At 36.1% G+C, this 22,045-nt stretch overlaps 1 protein-coding gene across 8 annotated transcripts in view; it reads right to left on the bottom strand.

The window, feature by feature from the left end:
- TTC13 (tetratricopeptide repeat domain 13) overlaps positions 1-22,029 on the bottom strand; it is a 40,700-nt gene extending 18,671 nt beyond the window's left edge. For 2 of the 8 annotated variants that reach the window (XM_061471313.1, XM_061471312.1), the window contains exons 1-12: positions 21,790-22,023; positions 18,338-18,432; positions 15,422-15,497; positions 12,996-13,066; positions 10,681-10,746; positions 9,695-9,787; positions 8,441-8,557; positions 7,522-7,632; positions 4,928-5,010; positions 2,142-2,283; positions 564-738; positions 29-185 (exon numbers count right to left, since the gene is read on the bottom strand). In XM_061471313.1, coding sequence (XP_061327297.1) covers positions 29-185; positions 564-738; positions 2,142-2,283; positions 4,928-5,010; positions 7,522-7,632; positions 8,441-8,557; positions 9,695-9,787; positions 10,681-10,746; positions 12,996-13,066; positions 15,422-15,497; positions 18,338-18,432; positions 21,790-21,988 — 1,385 coding nt within the window. In that variant the 5' untranslated portion in view covers positions 21,989-22,023. Of the gene's footprint in view, positions 1-28; positions 186-563; positions 739-2,141; positions 2,284-4,927; positions 5,011-7,521; positions 7,633-8,440; positions 8,558-9,694; positions 9,788-10,680; positions 10,747-12,995; positions 13,067-15,421; positions 15,498-18,337; positions 18,433-21,789 lie in introns of all 8 variants that reach the window. The other 6 variants (XM_061471316.1, XM_061471314.1, XM_061471317.1 and 3 more) reach the window with 4 other exon arrangements.
- Between the last annotated feature and the right edge of the window lie 16 nt (positions 22,030-22,045).

Consider the following 22,045-nt stretch of genomic DNA (forward strand, 5'->3'; position numbering starts at 1 on the left):
GCTTTAAAAAACCCAAAACAAAACTCACTTTATGTGTGGCTGTAACCCTGGCTGTTCTTCATAATTTTCTATGAGAAAAGGAAGATTTTTAGCCCAGTGGTCCTTGAAATTTCCAGGAAGATCTATATCGGTATTGTATTCTGAAAGAGGGGTATCCAAATGCGCATGCAAGTATCTAGAATACTCTGTAGGAAAGAAATAAATACTGTTTGCATAATAAGCCTATTTATGTACTTACATAAAAACAAAACCCAAATCATATCTTTGACAACTATCCAACATGACTTTAATAAGTAATTACTCTTTGATAATTTAATTTTGCTATTAGCTAATTTCCAAGATAGAAATTAGTCTATTTCTTTTCCATTTGTGGTCCTAGCTTTTAACTGCACGAACAAACAGGAATCAATGTATGTTTTTTTAAAGAGACATACTAAACAATGCTCATGAGAATGTATGATGGTTTCCTTAAAATGGTGTAACTACAAGCATGCTTGCACTTTCAGAGTTCTTGAAGGATTTTAGAAAATTGAAATAATAAAAGAAAAACAATTCCAACTTACCTCGAAGGTATTTCACTTTCAGATATTCTGGGCTGGCCTTCTGACCTGGTAGCGGATCATTTAACATAACTTTAGTCTGAGCTTTTATGCCTTCATAAAACTGTCCCATTGCAACATGGCTGAGACCTTTCATGTACTGGCATACTTCATTGTATGGTTCTAGCTGTAAACATCTCTAGGAGATTAAAAGAACAAAACACTCATAAATCAAGACAGAACAAATATCTTCAAATAAACTAACCTGTTTGGTCGGAAGACTGCATAAAAACATTTACTGATTATTAAGATCAATTACTGCCAGTACAACTATGCTTTGGATCATACTCTCGTTGATACGAAAATAGATCATGTTTGCTCTAACTATAAATCATAGAATCATAGAATCATTAGGGTTGGAAAGGACCTTAAGATCATCTAGTTCCAACCCCCCTGCCATGGGCAGGGACACCTTACGCTAAATCATATCACCCAAGGCCTCATCCAACCTGGTCTTGAACATGTTTTCACATTAGTTGAATAAACATACTCCTGACAGTAACTGTAACAAGTAATTTCTGGCTGGTTCAACATACATATTCTGCCATTTCTTTCATCCATATATCTTCACTAGGTCATGCATTACACTGTGTTAGTCAACTATTTATGTTAAACACATAGCAAATTCATATTTATCATTCAAAAATTAATGCTGTGATTCTTTCAGCAATTACATGTCTTTAGAAGAGGCTCTCCACCTTAGAAGTTCAAATATCTTTTCAATTACACCAGTATCTACAAACTGTGTTACAGAAGGTGAATATGCAATAATGCGCATAAAGCATTCTCCTTGGGATAAGCACACGCTCATTCAGAAAGGGATGTAGTGGTTTCTGCACCTTATTTCATTCCTTGTTTTAATAATACAGACATATGATTAACACAGGTCTACAAAATGAGGTGGTTATTTAATGCCAATGAAAAGAGGCCAGATTTTGTTTACCTACAAAAACACACACATTTTTACAAGCTCAATGCATCACAACATATTCTGAGTTTTTCAAAACAAAGAAAATAGAAAAAATAGATAAGTACTGGAACTCTGTATGCTTACTTTAAGCTTAAAATTACAAAGACTACAGTCCTTCTTCCATCAGATACAAAAAAAGCTTTAGATTTCAACTGAAATATTAGCAAAACCACAATTACCAGTTTAACACAAACAAACAAACTCAAAAAACCAAAAACCACAACAAACGCAAATAAACAACAAAACATGGATAAAGCAATTCAAACAGCTTGGTTGTAAAAATTCATAAAACAGAAGAAGTATCTTAGTTTTAGGAAAATTCCATTCTTAATTAAAAACTACAAGTTTTTGTAAATCTTTTAAGACAGACTTCACAAAAATAATTAATTTTAGTTCAAATGCTAACAGAATCCTAGAATGGTTATGGGTTGGAAGAGACCTTAAAGATCATCTAGTTCCAACCCCCCTGCATTCAGAATGAAAAATTTTACCAATTATCCCTTTTATTGCACTTATTGGATACTAGTTCTTGTTAAAGCAGTTTAATTTTGTGTTTACTTAGGGCTGCTTACCTTAAAGTTCTTTAGTGCTTCATCTAAGCTACCATGATGATAAAGCATCATTCCTTTGAGTTGCAATGTCTGAACATGGTTTTGGTTTAAGAGCAAAGCCTTCTGGAAGCTCTCTGTAGCAGCATCAAAGTTGCCAAGTTCTCTAGGCGATGCCGTAAAGTGGAAAGTGAAGAACACAGAAGGCAATGGTGATAATGAAATTACTTGTTAAAAGTTGGTTTCATGTGTCCAAAGAGGGTATTATTAAAGAAGAACACAGTTGTAATGGAAAATTTCTTTAACAAAAGCAGTAACTCTGCAACTGTTCTTTAGTGGTAATAACAGAACAGCTGCACAGTTTTTCAATCCCAGAAATGCGCACTCCGAAATACAACCCAAGACCACAAATCTCCTCAGCAGACAAAACATAAAAACACATACCAATGGTATTTCTTCAGGAATTAGAAAAAACAAAGCTTCCACAGAAGTGGAAGTTCTTGGAAAACATTATTTGTGACAGGTCTTTTGAACTCATTAATATAAACATGTTTTTAAAAACATACTAACTATTTCAATGCTGAATAAGAAGAAAGCATATAGTATTCAAAAGCTGAAACTAACTAAAAATGTATTGACTGAAATTACTCCATGAGCAGGACAGCTTTCAGGAAAAATAGCCCCAGAGAAATTACAAGGAAAAAAAATTAAAATAGAAATAGTACACAATTTTTCTTCTTTTTTTTTTATCCAGTACATTGGTTTTTAAGTTTAAGATCATGAAATTCTTTCCATATCAAATTAAACAAATCCAATCAAGAGCAATGCTAGAAAAAACAAACAAGATTTATTAGTTATAAATACATTTGCCAAAAAGGATTTTTAGACAAAACAGCAATTAACCACAGCTCTTTAGTTTCAAATAAATGCACAAACACTGAAGTCACTAGATTTGAAACAGCAACTAATAAGTAAAATGCTGTAACTCATGCTGTACAGAAGAATAAATCAGACTAAGAACTGTCAACTTCCACTATAAAAAGAATTCTTTAAAAGGTATTTTTAAGCATTGTATTTGAAACTTATTTGATGCAGAAGAAAGCGAGCAAGCATGAACTTAAAATATGAGATTTTAGAAGGAAGGAGTAATTTGACAGCTGAAGTTAACAGTGCCCTGGAGAAATGGGATTATTATTTCTGCTTGTTTTAAGACCTGAGTGTTCAGGGGAAAGTGATTCAGACTTACAGATGGTCACTAGTAACAGTGTCCTCAATTATTAAACAATATTCAATTCATCTTCTAGCTTCCTCTGACTGCTGAGCATTTAGAAGTGTCAACAGTAATTGTGCTTTGCAAATAAAGTACTTAAAAAAAACAGAGGTGGATTTCTTTACATTCCTTCCCCTATTACTTCCTGAGGATCAGCAAACTTCTGGAGGCAGAGGACAAGAGGGAAGAAAAGCCACACATTTAAGCTGATTAGGAATCCTCTGGCTTCGTGACTTTTGCTCTGTACCACAACAGTGCAACGCAAAATTAGACATTTTTTAAGGCTTGTTTTTTTAGTCTCCTTCAAAATAAAGCTTCTTCAGATTAAGGTTTCTTGAGCACAGGGTAGAGCAACTGATCAGCTAGAGAGGCAGTCCCACATCCAAACATAAAACAAAAAATTTAAAGCATGTATGCATTCATTGGAAACACATGGCAACTGCTCATCCTCCAGGCTAAATTACTTACTATTATTTAGCACCTTGAAAGCACTTACATGCCACAGTAACAAGTATCTCAGAAAAACTCATGAAGAAATCAGTTACTCTACATTGAGTTCAGAATTCAGATACTGTAAGGCACAAGTCCACAAAGCAAGAAAAATAAATTAAAAAAAAATAATTGACACTGTCTTCAGTGAATATGCTGAGGAAACAAAGCCTGAAGAAAAAGTGCACATGATCATGCAATGCTTGCACACCAACTCTATTTAACTTAACCCCTGCTATACAAAAGCCATTTATAGTGCAGCAGCATCTATGGACGTAGTTCAGTGCTTTCCAAAGCTAAAAATGTAAAACAAGGATTAAAAAGCTGACAAGACACAGCAGGTTGGGGAAATACAAAGGGCAGAGATATGCAGTTGCTGACTATGTTACGTTCTTGTCCTTACATAAAAACTATATGTAGTTTTCTCCCGAGTGGTTATCTGCAGACCCCCTTTAAAGTAATACATTTTATTCAACCATAAATTATTTATATATATGTAAAAGAAGAAAAAACTGACTAGTTACCTTACTAAAAAGGAATTGACTTTATTTTTATCTGATCAATAGCTAAGAACCTACATGTCCATATAAAGAATAACCCATAGAGGAAAGTAGCTAAATTCTCAGAAGTGTAAATGTCTTTGGTGAGAAACTAATTGATATAGGATCTGGCAGTTTACAAACAATATGCACTATGCAATGAGTTTTTCATAAATTTAAGCAGCACAATCTCAGATGGGAACTAACACTTTGTATTAAACATTCTCATAATTTAAAAATAATTTAGCATACCTAAAACACATCTTAAAACTGCTACTTACCTAATGTTTGAGTCTGGAAGACTACTGGAGACTGAATTAAAAATACAAAGCAAACCTAGAAATTATTTATATTGAGCACATCCTTACATAGCCATATTGGCTTTAGGAACTATCAAATACACATATGATTCTGTACAGTTTTGTAATAAAAATGTAAAATTTAAAGAGTGTATTTTAAAAAACACAATCAGATTGAAAACTGACTTTAAAGCTATTTCTGAATGCAATTACCTATAGGCTTGTCCCAGACTTTTATATGCATCTATGAAGTCTGCTTTCTGCTTCAGAGCTTCTTTGAATGATTCAATGGCTTCCTACAGAAAGATACCAACAAAACATTTGTCATTTACTGCATTCATTTAGTTTTAGCATCCTCAGTAGTTACTAGCCATGGATTTAAAGTTATTCATCAAAATCTTTGGAAAGAACAAACAAAGCATGAATTTGTTACAAAAGCTATAGGGTAGTAATCATCATATAACAAATGAAATATTGCAACATTCTTTACAGTAATGACAGGCTTAGCCATAACTCCTTTGTTTAATATGCTATAGGAATAAGATATTCTTTTTGCATTTTAATAGAATACAGAGATTAAACCCCTCCAGGGTTTGTTTTCAAAGCTCAGTCTGTTCCCTAAGGCAAAGCAGTCTCTCCTTATAGTCTTCCTTCTTCATTCACAATACACTTCTTAGTTTTTTCAGCCCAAAAGACTCCTTTCAAATCTGTACTCTGCCTTTCACTGCATTTATTGCATTCTGAGTTAATTGCACAGTTCGCAACCACTCTCTTAAAGAATTAGAGATTATCAGTAAGTTATCATCTCCACACAATAGTATGTACTGCTGCTGTGCATAAAATATAATAAAAATAAAATAGCTAAAAAGAATTATATGCATACGTTCAAACAAATCTTCCTCTTCAAAGGATGCGATTAAGAACTCAGGTTTTTAAACTGGACTGGCTGTATAAATCAGCAAATGCAATATAAAGACTTAGAATTAAGGATGTAATAATCAACTGCTTTGTATTATGACAGAATGACTGAAAAGTATCTGAAGAGTATAGCACAAGAAATTAACTGCTGCAAGGAAAATAACAAGTGCACCTTCAACCAATTTAGAGATTCTTATTCAGAAAAACTATTATTCTGAGCACTATGATATGCACAAAAATGATCTACTGAACAAAATGTAACAAATATAATTTAATTAGCTACCATTACTGATAGGCTCATGTCCTCTAGATAAGTTTTAAAACCAAGATTATTCCCAAAAGCAATGACCCAAAAGCAATGATCTCTTTTCACTCAAAATGAAGACTCTGCCACCTAACCCTAAATCTTGGTTTTGAGCAAGCCTAGTAAAACCTAGCAGATGACACGTATAGCCTCCCTTTAAGAGGCAGTCTGAACCTGACTGGAAGCTAAGGTGTACCTGGGAATGAAAACCCACTAGGTCACAGTCTCAGAACTTGAACACTAAAGAGGGAAGACACTTCCTTTGAGAAAAGAAATTGGAGGAAAGGATGTGGTAGCACAGAACTGTGTTTATCTCCATATCAGAAAGAAAAAAATAGTACTTTTAATTTGCAAATTGAGACATTATTTATTCTTTTCAGTTGTATTTCTACCATCGCTTTCTGGGCTCTCTGCTGTCTACACCAAATATCAAAAATGCGATCAGACTATCATTTGCAAGTATTTCATTTGGCTGCAATCAGATACAAACAGCAAATTCAATGACAGCCTGAAGTTCTCACAGCATACACTGACAATATGAGAAAAAATACCAGCCTGGGTACTAAGAAAGTAGAAAAGTAGCCTATTTGCTTTAAAAGAAAAAAACAAAACAAAACACACACACCAAAAAAAAAACAAAAAACAAAAAACAAAAAACCCACAAAACAAAAAAACAAAACCAAGAAAAACAAAATACCTACCCAAACAAACAAACAAAAAAATCCACCACCACAAAAAAACCAAAACAAAACAAAAATCACACAACTCCAAAACGTGCAGTGATTGCCCATGAAAGACACTGGGCTGAAATTCAGGAGTCCTGGATTGTCTCCAGGTTCTTTCAGAATTTCTTCATACAACTCTTAATGAATCCCAAACTGTAGCAGAGATTAAACAACAAAACAACCCCAAAACTGAACCAAAACAAAAAAGCTTCCACTACAGAAACATATCTAATTACTCTCCACTTGGGAAAAGTGCAGCAGTATCTCTAAGCAAGAGACAGGTGCAGTATTACTACACCTAAAACACAGAAGTTTTGAGTCAGGAAAGGGTGAAACATTAAAAAAAGCATGGGAAGAACTTCCCTGCTGATTTTAAAATCTGAGGGAGCAACTATGCTCAATTTAGATATGAGCATTTCAGAATCTACATATAACTGAAATACACATGCTCTCTATCAGCAGTTTCCTTGATTACTTTTTAGCTCATCTGAAGAATTCAAAATTACTTTGCCCTTCATCCCTTTCCCCTCCACAAAACTAAGGGAGCCTATTTCATGGAAAGAAATTTTGAATATAACCATACAGGTATCAGCAGAGGTGCCAAATACAAACACTTGCCAAATCACTTCATAAATACGTCGGTTACCACTGATTTACCAGGGTCCAGCAAGACCAGAAGTATTTACATGTCATGCCATGAAGTATTACATATTTGCATTTTGCTTGAACTCTTTTACCTTAAAAGGTCTTCCTTATGTAATAAAATATGTATATCAACACCTATGATGTTTCTACTGTTTTACAGAAGTAATTTCAAATAGATGGTATTGTTCTACAAAGATTATTTAACATAGCTTTACCTTCAAAAGTCCTCTGTGAAAAAAGGTTAAGCCTTTATAAAGCATAGCTATAGGCTGATGCCTGTTCAGTTCCAGTGAGTGCTGAAAGTCTTCATGGGCTGTTGCATAATCCTGTGGTAAAACAGATTTTAGATGACAGACGAAACTCCATACCAATAAAGAGAAATAAACACTTTCATTTTCGTAAAAGTAAACTACACAATTTTGTTTAACATATGAAGTTAGTCTCAGAGCTAAGCAGCAACGATTGTCAACTGCCAGTCAGAACATCAAAGAATAAAGAACGTGTGATACACTTTCAGCTTTTACAGCAAATGCTATATAAAAAGTAATAAAATAAGTGGAAGAATAGCTGGAAGTATAGTGAAATCAGAAGAATGAAGTGGGAAATCTAGTATATAGTACTCACACAATCTTTGAAAATAAAGTTACTTGTTTTAGATTCAAGTGTAAGAAAGCCACACACAGATTACATAGCAAAATGGAACGTTAGCATTCTTGTAGGGTTGGTTTGTTTGTTGTGTGGTGTGGGTTTGGTGTTTTTTAAGTGTATAGAGCAGTCATTGCCTTGGCCATAACTGTTTTCCTTTTAGGCTGTATACGCCTTAAATACAGCTGTAGGTTATAAATCAAATAAAATCCTTTATCCTACTCCTCAAACACACAAAACAATCTGAGATATGCATACAAGGTACTTGTCCTCTGATTCCCTGTATTAAATAGATATGCAGATTAAATACTTGAAGAATACCTCTGAATTGTCAAAGTCAACAGGGAAATCAGGGGTTTTGGTTTTATTTTGTTTAAAATAGGAAAGAAGCTCTTGAACAAAAGTGACAACTAGGATAAAAAACAACAACAAAATACTCATCAACATCCATAAAAGTAAAACCAAACAGAACACTCCAAACCTACTAACCTCAGATATGAAGTAAAGGGTACCTCTGTGTCTGTAAAGCCGTGCTGATGGTTGCAGCTGAATAGCTTTGGTGAGATCAGACAATGCTTCACTGATTCGTCCTAGCGGGGACAATATCTAAGAGTATAAAACAAAAACAGTTTACAGCAAACAGGCTGAATAGATTTGGTTTAGAAATATGAAGATTATTCTTTTCCAGATTCAGCTGAAACAGAGTAAGCATATTTGCTGAGAAGTTCTGCTATAAATTTCAGTACTTATTGCTTTTAAATCAAACAGAAAAATCTGATTTTTTTTTTGAGAAAATTGCATTCAGTGTACCTAAACATCACCAATAACATCTACAGGAACCTAGTATTCCAAATAAAAACAAATCAGCCAAAGCAAAACACTATTTCAAGTTATTTCAACACATTCAACTGAAAATGGAATTAAAGTACTCACAAACCTTTGTATTTTTTAAAAATCCTTCCCCCAAAGGAAAATGTTCTATTTTCCAATTATTTGAATGCTTTTTGCATTTTTCGATCAAGGTTATCAACAAATGTACTATCAAATCATTAAACCCATGAAACTTGTGAATTGCAATTTCATATTATGGCAATTAACATTGCACAGTATGCCACGTCACATAATAATATTTAATATCATTAATAATAATTATGATAATTATAAGCATATAATAATATTTAATAAATGTTTATGCTTTTGATTTGTCTACAAAGCTGCTTCTTGAAATTTACAGTCTGTAACTGACAAAACTGGATTTTCAAAATTAAAAGTATCTGTGTATCTGAATTATATTTAACTTTTATGCACAAATATGAACACAAACTATTTCATTAAAAACTCATTCTTTACAAGTTTGGCACTTTATCAGTTCACCCTAACAATAAATTTAATATGGAGATACTAAGTGCAAACAGGTAAGGTTCAAGTGATATTTTGATTCATAATATTAAAAACACCCCAAACAACCAAACACCAAAACCCACATGATCTTGCTGTGTTGTATGTCAAAAACTAAACACTACATACAGTATATGCTATTCTATTGGTTATAGTAACTCCATATGGTATATGTTTCATTTTGAAAACAAACATTCCACAAATTACATTGTGTGAGAGCAAATATGCACATTTTTAAAGGAGGAATGGTCACAAAAAAACACAGATAAGAGCTTTAGTCATTAAATCAGTGAAGAAATAATTGAAAACAATCTCAAAAAACCTGAAGACACAAAAAATACTCACTTCTGCTCGCTGTTCATATACTTCAGGATGATCTGGTTCTAAACTAATCACCCTACTGAGCTCAAACAGAGCAAGTTCAGCATTTTTCATATCCTGAAATGAAGAAAAATAAACAAGGTAAACAACTGTGCATATTTAAAGTAATATACTCCTGAGGACTGAAGGACAACAACAAACAGATTGCTCAAGTTTCTGAAAATTATCAGTTTACCTTAAAAACGCTTCACACCTTTGCTAATCACATTAAGATGTGGTATTCTACAAATAGCTGGAAAAAAACCCACCTATCTGCTATAAACATGAAAAATAAACTTTGCTTGTACGCATCATCTTTGTGCTGTACCTCTAAATTTATTCATAAAACTCTGTAAATAAACATTAGGTTTACAGCTCCATAGGTACCATTCCTGGCAGCAAAGCTGGCTGAAGTTTGCACGTGAACTCCAACACACACTCTCACACCCACTAGTGAGTGCCTAATGAGAACTCATCAGTGCTGTCTGTAACTTACATCAAGTACTACTGGCAAACAGGTTGATGCCACCAGCATTTTGTCTATCTAAATTTTTATACTGTCCTCAGTAGATGGTAGGCTGGAAGTAGTTACTTAATTGGAAAAAAAACCAAACAAAACAACAAACTAATTCCAAACTGGTGATATAACAGTCTCATTAGAAAACTCTCTCAGGTGGCTGTGACTCCTAGTTTTACTATCCACCACTCACAATTGTGAGTATGTTCTCCTTTGGCACCCCTGCTTCACTTCCATAGTCAAGCAAAGCAAACGTGCCCACGGCTTGAGGCGTATGATCCACTAGATTCCCCCTGTGGAGCACCTACCAAGGGATGGACACATCATTATAGTAGGGACAGCACAAAGACTTTGGGATGTACCTACCAAGACTGCCTCCTCCTGTTACAGGCCTTCTTACAGTTTGGATTCAAATAATTCAGTAAGATATTAATTTAAATAACTATCTACTCACATGTAGTCCTTTTTTTCCATACGCTATCCCTCGTCCATAAATTGCACTAACCAGCTCTGGTTCTTCCTGTTAAGATTAAACATGAGCACAGTAATCACTTGAGTACAATAATCAGTTGAAGTTTGTGCTTATTTGGGGTTTGGGTTGGCTCTTTGTTTTTTTTTTAACGGTATCTTTCTTCAATATGTATTTATTTTCTGCTGATCTTCAGTAGTAAGCAATGAACAATCACAGCTGTCAGGCAAAGAAATTGACTATATCATGGTCCATACTTTTATATGCTTGCAACTTCCAATTCAATTTACTGGAATTCTTCTGGAGTATTTGTCTCGAAAACAAGATAAACAGAATGCAGTTATAGTGCCAGTGACCACCTATCAGAAGCTATGTGCACATTAGTCTAGTCTGCTATCCAACCTTCATTATCTGAAACCTTATTGATAATTATCTGACTTCTAACATCACGGAAGTGATAATAAACATGCAATTCAGAAATTCAAAACTTGTTTTATTTGTAATTTAAATTAGAGATTCAAAATTGGGAAGCAGGAAATTGTGACATCCTGATGAAATTTGTATTCGGGCAGGTATCCTGCCAAAATGGTTTTGCAAAATTTAAACAAACCTTCCTTGGGTTAGATTTAAGTCTGTGACTTTCCAACTGGGACGCTTAGGGGGATGTATCTTACATAGTGAAACTACTTCTTGTGCAATGTTCTTTACTCCAAATGTAGTTTTCCATTCAAATTTGAAGAACTACAACAGCAAAACTGCTTTTCTTGGCACAACTATGCCAATGCAGCCAGTTTCCCTGAAAAACAGTCAGGAATCACACCATCTTCACACTGGCAACCAACACAGCTGTGCTACAACTGTTTGTAGTATAGGCCTGGTCTCATTTAACTGGGACAACTGCCAAGAAGCAAACTGTTTCATTGACAGAACAACATATACGTGGCACACCAATGCCAGCACCTTGCCAGACTTGAGCTGACTTCGAGTGTACACTTGCCAATGTCAGCTTCAGGTAACTTTCTTACTTTTAACACAGTGGCTAAGTAAGGCTGTTTTGTTCTGTTAAATGTTTAAATATTCACTTCATATGGCTTACAGCAGACAGAGTGAACAATTATAATCACTTTACACCCTTTCAGGTACAGAAAAAGCATTTTATTAATTTCAAATGAGATGTGTGCATTGCAGAGGTATTCTATTATATACACATTTCTCACATCTTTCTAATCACTGTATCTTGCTTATCTTCACTTATACTGCATTTCCTTCTTAATATGTTTCCTTCCTTCTTAATATAATGCCTCCTCTTTGTAAGTCCGGTACTTTTTGAACCAGGGGTTCTCATTAGGGTAAAAAGAAAAAAAAAAGTAAAAAATCCCTCACATTAAAACAAACAAAAAAAAAAAAATCAGAGATGGCTAAACACCAAATCAAACAAAACAAGAAAAACATTCTGCTCCTCTGATAAATTCTTTGGAATAATTCCATTAAATTACCATACTTTAACTCAACTGAAGTACAAGCCATATCACATTTGAGTTAAAAACAAACAAATCCCCCAAACATGCTAGTATTTGAAGTTACTACTTTCAGCTTGTATTTGTGTGTTACAAGCAGTTTAGATCAAAAAGCAGGTCCATGCTCCTGATAGTCCCAGCTTCTTAGCTATAAAAATATAGTATTTTGAAAACAGCTTTAGTTGAAGCTTTTAAACTCTTTGGGTTGGTTTTAAGAGTTGCCACCTGCTTCTCAGAAGAGATTGTTTACTTTGGTCAGACTGTGCATGTTTAAGTATTTGTTACATTTTACTTATATATTAAACTCATCAAATACTTACCACTGAAGAAGGATAAACCCAGCATACAAAATCATTTATCATCATGAATGCAATGTGCCACTTGCCACTATCCTAAGTGATCCGTCAGGTTTTTTTCAAATGTTACTGGCAACATGCTGTCACCCAAAAAGTCCACATTAAAATATCTCAGCCTACACATTAAGAGGCTAATTAAATACACTTCAGTTTTGCCCAAGTGAGGTTTTTGAAGATGCTTTTTCTTTTTGTCAGTGCCAAAAAATGATTATTCCTACAGATAAGAAAAATACTCGGCAAATAACCAAGACACTGAATCACCTGATTTTAAGGAGTATTCTTATTGCATAGGGGAAAAAAAAAGAAGAAAAATTTTAGAATAATTACTCTCATTTTAAAATCCATAACTGAATTATTCAGTAAAGCCATATGTTGTAATGGATAACTTCATAAAGTGATTTTTTAGGGGTCCAAACAGAAAACTTACCTGCAGCATTGTTGAAAACTGTCGTACGGCTTCATCATACAAGCCGTTGCCAATCAACACGTAAGCAATTGCTAGCAAAACATCATAAATGTCAATAAAACAGCAAAAAACATTTCATTATACTTTTTGAAATACATTTTAATACATAAACCACAGAATCTTTACCCATATTAAAATTCTGAAAAGCTTTAACGTTTATGCATATCCCCCTGCTTTGGAACAGATGCCAAGTGTTTGAAAAAGAAACAGACCATTGTTTGAGACACATATTCTCCAGAAGATATAAAAACCACAGTCAAGTCACAAGACTGGAAAGCTCTGGTTATGCTTTCATGACTGAAGTTTAGTTCTGACAGCTGAATATCTCAAGATTGTTTCATGTTGCATGTTTTAATCTCTCAGTTCTTAACTCTGGACTAAGATCTGTCTATACTGCCCACAAAAAAACAAGCATCTTGAGGACTAGAGCTGTTACAGTACAACGTTTCCCCAGGCAGTTCACATGAGCAGCTGATGGTGGAACTAAGAGCTGGAATTCACCTTTCCCATACTCCTAATGAGTTTTAGCAGTCACACAGACAGGGCAGAAGAGGCACCTATTGGCTTAATTACTTACTCAAACATGAGAAGCGATAAATAAGCCAGTGGGAACACAGGTATTTTTAATAGGACAGACATTTATCTTTCATGCAGGCAGAGCCACATTGTTTTGGCAGTGTCACTAAGCACTGTTCATTACAAAAGGAACAAAGTTAAATGAAAGACAGGTAAGAAATTCATTTAATCTAGAGTTTGACTTATTCTTGGAGCATTTCTATTATGCAGAAGGAGGTAACTGTGTGCAATATAAGCTTTTTCCTCAACACAGAAAAAGCTTCACTTGGTACAGAGACACAGCATCGTCAAAAAAGGGGAAGAAAACTCGCAGAGCAAGACAGGTTGAAGAGCTCTTGAATTTTCCTCATTTCATTCTTCTCCAAGACTACGCAGTTCTTAGTATCATCTTTACAGTTTCAATCCCAGCACACAGAACAGTTGGCATGTAAAATAAAATTAACTCAACTATGCCAGTATTAAGGAAAAAAGTGGAGGAAGCAACATAATGAAGACCCATTGCCTTGCTGATAATGCGTTTATTTTGTTTATCCAAGACTCTTGGTTAAACAGAGGAGGTCATACATTATGTCTGTAGAACTATGGCAAGTGATTGGTGGCTAGTAGCTGATGCAGTATCAGCTTCTTAATTTTTAATTCTTTGATTAATCTTTCATCTTTAATTATATACTACAAAAATACAAGTACCCTACTATGAAAAAATCTAGGGCTAACAGTGGTCCATTAGCCCTAGTACTTAGGTGCCAACTTTGCTTCAGGATGCCGCATACATTTCACACTACTTTCTCTCAGAATAGTTATAAGTATCATGCACAAACAAGAAAGATCCAGGCTCCTTACATTATGACATACTTGAAATCAAGTGGGTAGGTAGGTGTCAGCCTACATGCCAAACATGAAGATAGGGATCTTCTGGCATAATCTTCCAAGTCTACAGAGCACATACTAAAAGTATAAAATACTTTCTGCTGGACTTAAGTTTAGTATTCCCTGCAGGATTCTATGAATATAGATACGCTAGGAATATCAAAAAAGATTAAGCCCCAAATTTTCCTGTGAAGGCAGGAATTATGTCAACAAAATACTACAAAATTGCTTTAATTTCATTAGACAACTTATGAGTAAAGTCTCCCTTTGCTCTTATATATAAGACAGTCTGCTGCTTTCCTTGGCATACACTCTCAACAATCTCTTTGCCGCCTCATAATACCTTTGCTTCTTATAGAGGACATCAGTTAGGAGAAGCAGTGCAAGTAAGTCCTTCCTCACGTCCTTTGAGAAAAGTATTTCTTGCTGTTCTATTTGAAATGCCTTCATTTACTGTGCTGAATATGCTTTGAAAAAACATCAGCCAGCAGCTTGCATAAGGACATAATTCAGAAAGCCTATAAGCATTGACAGGAAGAGTGTGTGGAAAGGAAAAGACAAATATTAGATCTATGCTTGATAGAAAGCATATTCCATTGGTAAAAATTTCTGGATGTTTGAATAGTTTTAATCATCAATAATTATAGAGAAAAGGAAGCAGGAAACAGCTGAGACTGTTTAAGAGGACTAAATCAAAAGCTTTTTGAACACTTGCTTAAGCAGAGATAGTGAAGAATTCTAAAGAACAAAGCAGAAAAGATTTTTAGGAAGAGATACACGTATTTGCTTTATATAACCAGAGAAAACTCACTGTATTTTCAGGCTTATTAAGATCACTTCAAAATTAATGCATCACTAAAGAATCATCAGTTTAGTTTGAAAACATTCAGTGCTAATAATTAGTACATAATTCACCTGCATAAACCTTATGTAAGGCATCTTACCCAATTCTTCATTTGTGTTGTCATTATCAGTAGCAAATGGAAATCGTTTCTGCTCTGCAAGCAACTTCGCTTGACTCTGTAAAACATCATGGTTTTTAAGTGTTTAGCAGACAACAGTACAGAATTTAATAGGAAACCTGTGTCCTAAATCCTTCAGAGAATACCTTATATCAAAAAGTTAAGACTAATGTGATTGCTCAAAGTAACTGAAAACAAATTCATCCCCAGCCTTACATGGGGAGAAAAACTGCTCTTCACTCAGGTGCTGCTGTTTTCCTCTCTAATGCAAGACTAACCAAACCTGTCCAATGAAAGGCCATTGTCAGCGTTTTACCATTGGCCCATGTTTTTTCACTGCATCCTCTTAACATGAAGTTTTGGAAGTCTAAGACACATACTGTTACAGATGAATGTTTATACTCTTTACCCCATTAATTATTCCTTTATCACCTCATAGGGAAGGATACTACAGAGGAATAAAATACTGAAATGAAACACTGGGAAGAATATCGCTCCAGTAATAAAGACAAATTTAACTTAATTGTGCCATACTAGAGTAAAAAAGGCTGCCCTTTCAATAATGACCTTCTATCAATCCTAGACTTTGTTCAGTCAATTGTAGTCCCATCCAAGAGGGCTGTTCCCCAAATAATGCTCCTGCAGAAACTAATACTGCCAAAGACAACCCCTCAGAAATTCAGAAATGCTCCATTCATTTTCACAAGTATTTTCCATGGACAGCTGCAAGCCTACAAGAGCAATTTATGTTAGAAGAGAACAAAATGCTCATTTAATTGATAGGCATTCCAAACTGGTTTAGTAAGCAAGAAAGGAAGAAAAAAAAAACTTCTCTCACTGCTCAGTTCTCTTCTCTTGCTTCCACTATGCAACACTTTAACTTCATCTTTAACTTCAGAGAAGACAGTTAAACACCTTAAACTACAGAGAACATATTTAACTCATTTCCTCTACCCAAAAGACTGCACTTAGTCATTCTCTCATCCACTCCTTTTTGCTTGTTCAAAAGTAGCCTCACTACTTGCGTCTATGACACAGACATTCAAATGATCTACAAAACACAAAAGTAACTAGCAAATCCCTTTGCACAGTTTCTGCCCTGTTCATCTAATAACTTCAGGAATGAGAAGAAAGTTTGGCCTGATCTAAAAATTTGAGTATTTTGGAGGGTACGTATGATTAGCAAATTGGATTTTATGAACTTTGTTTTTACTGCAATTGGAGATCATGTATGATTACACTGTAACATTCTGAGAATTGCTACTCCACCTGCTGCTGTACCTATAGTATCAGAATGGAAAAGTTCTTTTTTTCTCATAGGAAAAAAAGTCACTAAAACCATCACAAAAATGACCAGGGTTCATCAGCTATACCAATTATTAAACTACATCTACATTGCAGACCATAAAGATTTACAAATCACACACCTCCAGAAACAACCTTTTCATGTTATCAGCAGCCTTCAGGCAATTTCCAGAAAACTCACTTCAGAAAGTGATCTTCAATATTTAACTCTGCAAAACATTATTCTTCTATAATTGTCTTAATGTTAAAAAAAAATAACTTTTACTAAAGTACAGCCTCTATCTTGGTGGACTAATGAAAAAATGCCAATACATCTTGGTCTGTGGACAAAAGATAAAGCAAAATTCCACACTAGGTATTGAAAAATAAGCTACAACCAAAGGAATCTGGCATTACATTAATATTCTATGAATTGCAGAGCTACATGTGACACTCAGCATGAGTAGCATCACAGTTTTCCCTGCCCTCATCTGTTTTGTTATCATAGAATAACAGAACAGTATTTGGTTCTTGGAGTGGCACAGGAAGGGGATTCATACTTTAACAAATTCTGAATACTTATAGGTTACTCATCCCGCGGTTCTACATGCAAACGTTGAGAGTCATTCTGCTTTCCAGAAATGAGAAGAATCTTTTCACAGCACCAACTCCCAATAGGTTGAATTGTTGCTCTCTTCAAAACCTTTTTGAAACAGGAAATTTCTTACAAACTAATTTACATTTCACTGTTTTAGGAAGAATCACTGGTACCTTTATACAGAAATCTGATCAATATCTGATGAAGGACAATATTCAAGTTAAATAACTGACTTGGTAGATTTTGCAGCAGAGCAGTTTTATTTCCAAATGCCACCTCTGTGGAAGTTGCTTCAAATTTCAACACTGTTTTCATGCTCCCCATAGCCAATAATATCTACAAATTGGCCAAGGCTTTTTTGTATATTCACATGGAAATTATGTGAAGATTTTCAATGTCTGTGACTCTACTGGACTAAAGAAGTAACATCAAACCTGTGTTCTTATGTACACTGAAGACTGTATTTGTTCAAGATCAACAGGTTAACAGTAGTGTTGCAAGAAAAATCAAATTCCAAAATATTCCTCTTAAAATGCCTCTACCAAGAGACACTCTCCTTTTGTTAGAATATTCTCCACACACAATGCTGTTCTCACATTTAGTGAAACATGGTCTGAAGCCTCTAACTCTATTATATGTGCACATTATTTCTGTAGCGATCATAAGTTATCAATCCTACACACCCATTTTGTGGTAAGCCTCCTCAGGTTTAATCTGGATAAAAAAATTAACATCTTTCCCTTTTTCAGCAGCCTTAAAAATAAAATATTAATTAGTAGACTAATCCAGGTGAAGGTTTGCCTTCAGTGGAAACATCAGCTTCAATTAGCCCTACAGACTCACGATGCAGTACTACTTTCACAAGCAGCCTTTTAGGGACCTATGCCACTGATTAATAAATTCCATTTGTAGTTATTTGTCTGAACGTCATTCTAACTGGTTATGCAGCTAAAGTGCTCTGTGACTTCAACAATCTATTAAAAATTGTTTTGTACATTATATTCTTGATAGCATACCAGAATTTTTTCTGTGTTGAGAGAGAGCACAGATTCACAAGATGAAGACCTTCCTATGTCACAATCGGATTCATGGAAGTGCAGAAAGGACGAATCTGGGGAAAAAGAGATAAAATATATTTAGGAACTCAAAGAGTTACACTTATGTGTCGTTATCACACCTCACACTTCCTCACATTCATCTGAATAGCTTCCCCACTGGGCACTCCGAAGGGCAGAGCTTTCATGAAGTGCTTCTTTCTGCCCACAGCACTACATCCACACAGCCAGGGAAGTAATAGTTGCCATGACTGCTTTTACATACTTTGTTTTCTTACTACTTCTGCTTTTGGCTAAAAATACAAAACCGATCATAATAAAAAAATCTTAAAAATAAAAGAAAAAAAGAAAGAGGGGCTGGAAGTAAACAAGAAAATTTTGGTGTAGACATGTCCCCATTTGGCATTATGATTACATTCTCTGGCCCAAGAATTCAAAGACAAAATTAACATTCTAATCCCAGAGAGGAAAATAAACAGAATTGACCATACAGAGGTAGGGAAAGAGGAGCTGCTACTGGAGTCCAGGAAACAGGTATAAAGACTGTATAAAGCAGACAGAAGAGTAAACCATAATTAACTGAACATCTACAAAGGTTCTCATGGGTATATTACTAAGAAGGCCATTATAAAAAGTATAATATTGATTCAAATCTATGATAAGTCAAATGCATCTTGTTGGCATAGCAAAGTTTAACAAATGAAACAAATAAGAAACAAAAATAATCAACAGAACCCCCCAGACTGACAGACTATAGAAGTTACTACTTCACCTACAGAGTGCTTTAACTGCTATCCCAACAGAATTGTTAGCTTTTAAATGTTCAGATTTTAAAGTCTCTATTTACTTGAAATACTTCAAAAATAAACAAGAAAAATCAAATAAACAGTATTATCTCTTTGATTCCATGCTGCAAATACAAAATTTTATCTGCCCTAATGTTTGCAAGTATAATCTTATGCTAAATTGGAAAGGCTGGGGGCAGTGTGTGTTTCTAATTCACTTTTACAGGCAGTGCTATACCTATATTTTGATTACATAAGGGTTGCAATTAGCTAACTCTCCATTTCTCACAAGTACAGTACTAAAAGAGAAAGAAACATCTTGTAAAGAAAAGTCAAAACAGCATCTAAAATCATGCCCTTTAAATAGAAACTTGGAACTAAGTTGAGCCACAAAAGATAACTGGTGGGAGTAGTTTACAACAGAAGCCAGAGTCGTGAAAAGCAGAACAGTTTAAAGTCAGAAAGTCCAGCAGCTGACCCCCCCAGTTTTCCAGCAAAAGCACTGCTGTGAAGAGGTTTCAACACTGCCCTTTGTTCTTCATGTTGGCCAAACCCTCCTGTGCTACACCATTATTAACACATTACTTGTTCTGTGTTGGTGCTCCTAAGTCAGTGACAGTCAAGAGCCATTGCTGTGGACTCACTGAACATTTTTTGCTGAACAAAACAAAGAGCTGCAGGCACAGACAACCTTCAGAATAATTTTCTACATAACAGCAAGAATTTAGTGAAGGAATTTTTTAATAAGGTGGTAGGGAGTAAGAACAGCCTGTTACAAGTTACATGGGGGAAAAAGGACCCTCCAAACCTTGCAGTTCTTGGGGCAACAGACTGCTTTACTCACAGGGAAGAAGGATCTGCTTTTATTTGCAAGTTAGATACAGTCAAACCCATACCACACTGCCTCATTGTAAAGATAGAAACATCAGCCAAAGAAACCATCCTGGACCCTGTTGTAGGCTACAAGAGGAACTAATTGATTCTCAGCTTCTGGGGAACTTGTACCAAAACAAAGACTGAAAACTTAAGGGAATCTTTAACTGGCAAGCCACAGGACGTAAACAGAAAGGAGCAAACTGATATACAGCAATTTCAGGGTAAGTACGCTGTTCTGTAACTAAGGGCTATCTTATTATCAGTGTGCAAAGTACCTGAGGTACCTCATGATTTAAGCAGAATCCCTTGTATCAATCTCAGTTACACTGATCTCTTTAAAACAAAATACACCATTAAATCAAAATCTAATCTTCCAAATACACCTGGGAAGGAATATCCCGAGTCAGTCATTCATGTTCTAGTACCAGAAGAAATGCAATTAAATGCTTTGCCATTTATTAACTTGCATGGTATACAGCTGTTATTTCAACACTGGGTGAAAGTCTTTTTGATTTTATGCTTAAGCTTGAATGACTTGGAGCAATGGTCACCTGAGATGACTTTCTCAATCCTATTTAGTGTTTACATACCGTGACGGAAAAAAAAAAGGAAACGTAGGAAACTCCTAACAAGGTATTTCTAGAAAACCTGTGATTTTCAGTGGATTACACTAACTGCATATTGTCCTTAGTGACCACAGCAATCATTGTTACAAGCATAGAATGTATGAAGTAAGAGGAAAAAAACACCTGCAGACAGCTAAGCAGTTATGACACATCACTAGTTATTCTCATATAAACAGTGAGTGCCTATATTGCATTGAATCGATGAAAACTTTTTCATCTGTATTACATGCACACTGTGGTTCAGACTGCTATTTTTAATAGTACATTCACGTTATGGTCATGATCAAAGATCATAACTGATTACTTAAGTCACATGACCCTGATGCAACAGATATTTAAACACATAAAAAAAAGTTTTAGCTGTACCTGTATTACAAGCTATCAATTAACTTCTAACTTTAACCGTTCTATGATTCTAAGACCAGAAGATGTGCTACCTGAACTTCGGGTGCTCGTAAAGCAAAGCATTCAGTTGACCAGAAAAATATATATAACTCCAGTTGAAAACGAATTACATCATCTTCAACTCAATAATACGAGCACATAGAGTTGGCATGTCTATGTATTACCGAGTGCCGAGTTTAAAAAGCACGCAGAGCATAGCAGCTAGTAGACTCGGCAGGTTGGGGAGTGGGACAACAGGAATCCTCGAGGCTATGTGACAGATACAACAGGTCCCACGGCTTTCCCTTTACAGGAGTGAGCGCTTTTCCCCTGCTCAGCCCCACAGCAGGGATCTCATCTCCGCTCCGCACGGCACAACACTACTCGGGGCTGCAGCTCACACGGAAGATTCCCTCGGTATGAGTCAGCTGAACAGCAGTAACGCGAACAGCAGTAACGCATACAGCTGGGCTGCCCGCCCTCCCCCCGGCTGGCAGGACCCCGCGCCGCACCGCGTCGCGCCGGCGTCCCCTCGGCGCTTCAGGGTTGGGTGGGATGAGGGGAGGCGCGGCCACGCTTTCTTCTTCTCCCACCACCCTCCAGAGTGGCGAGGCCGGGTAGGCCAGAGGAGAGGGGAACCGCCACCTCTCGCCCTCAAGGCTCCGCTATGCCGCTGGGCTCACGGCCACCTCACCCCGCCCCGGGGCTGAGGGCGGTCATCACGGCAACGCCCCCGACTCACCGCACTCGGCCGAGTACTGCTCTGTCCACTCTCCCGCCGAGGCGCAGCCTCCCGCCAGGCCCTGGCGCTGCCGGTGCAGCTCCTGGTTTAGTAGGGACAAGGCCAGCGCAGTCCGGGCCACGGCCAGCATGGCCAGCGACACCCACAGCAACCTCACAGCCCCGGAGCCGTCGGCAGGTGCCATCTTCCCAGGGCGCATGCGCACCTCTTCCGCCTAGCCCGGGGACAGAGGGCTCTCTCCCACGGGCCCGCCATC

Source organism: Pezoporus flaviventris, unplaced genomic scaffold (genome assembly GCF_033815535.1).
Source record: "Pezoporus flaviventris isolate CSIRO_AGI_PZ_B2104156 unplaced genomic scaffold, CSIRO_AGI_Pfla_v1 ptg000066l, whole genome shotgun sequence".
Taxonomy (NCBI): Eukaryota; Metazoa; Chordata; class Aves; order Psittaciformes; family Psittacidae; genus Pezoporus; species Pezoporus flaviventris.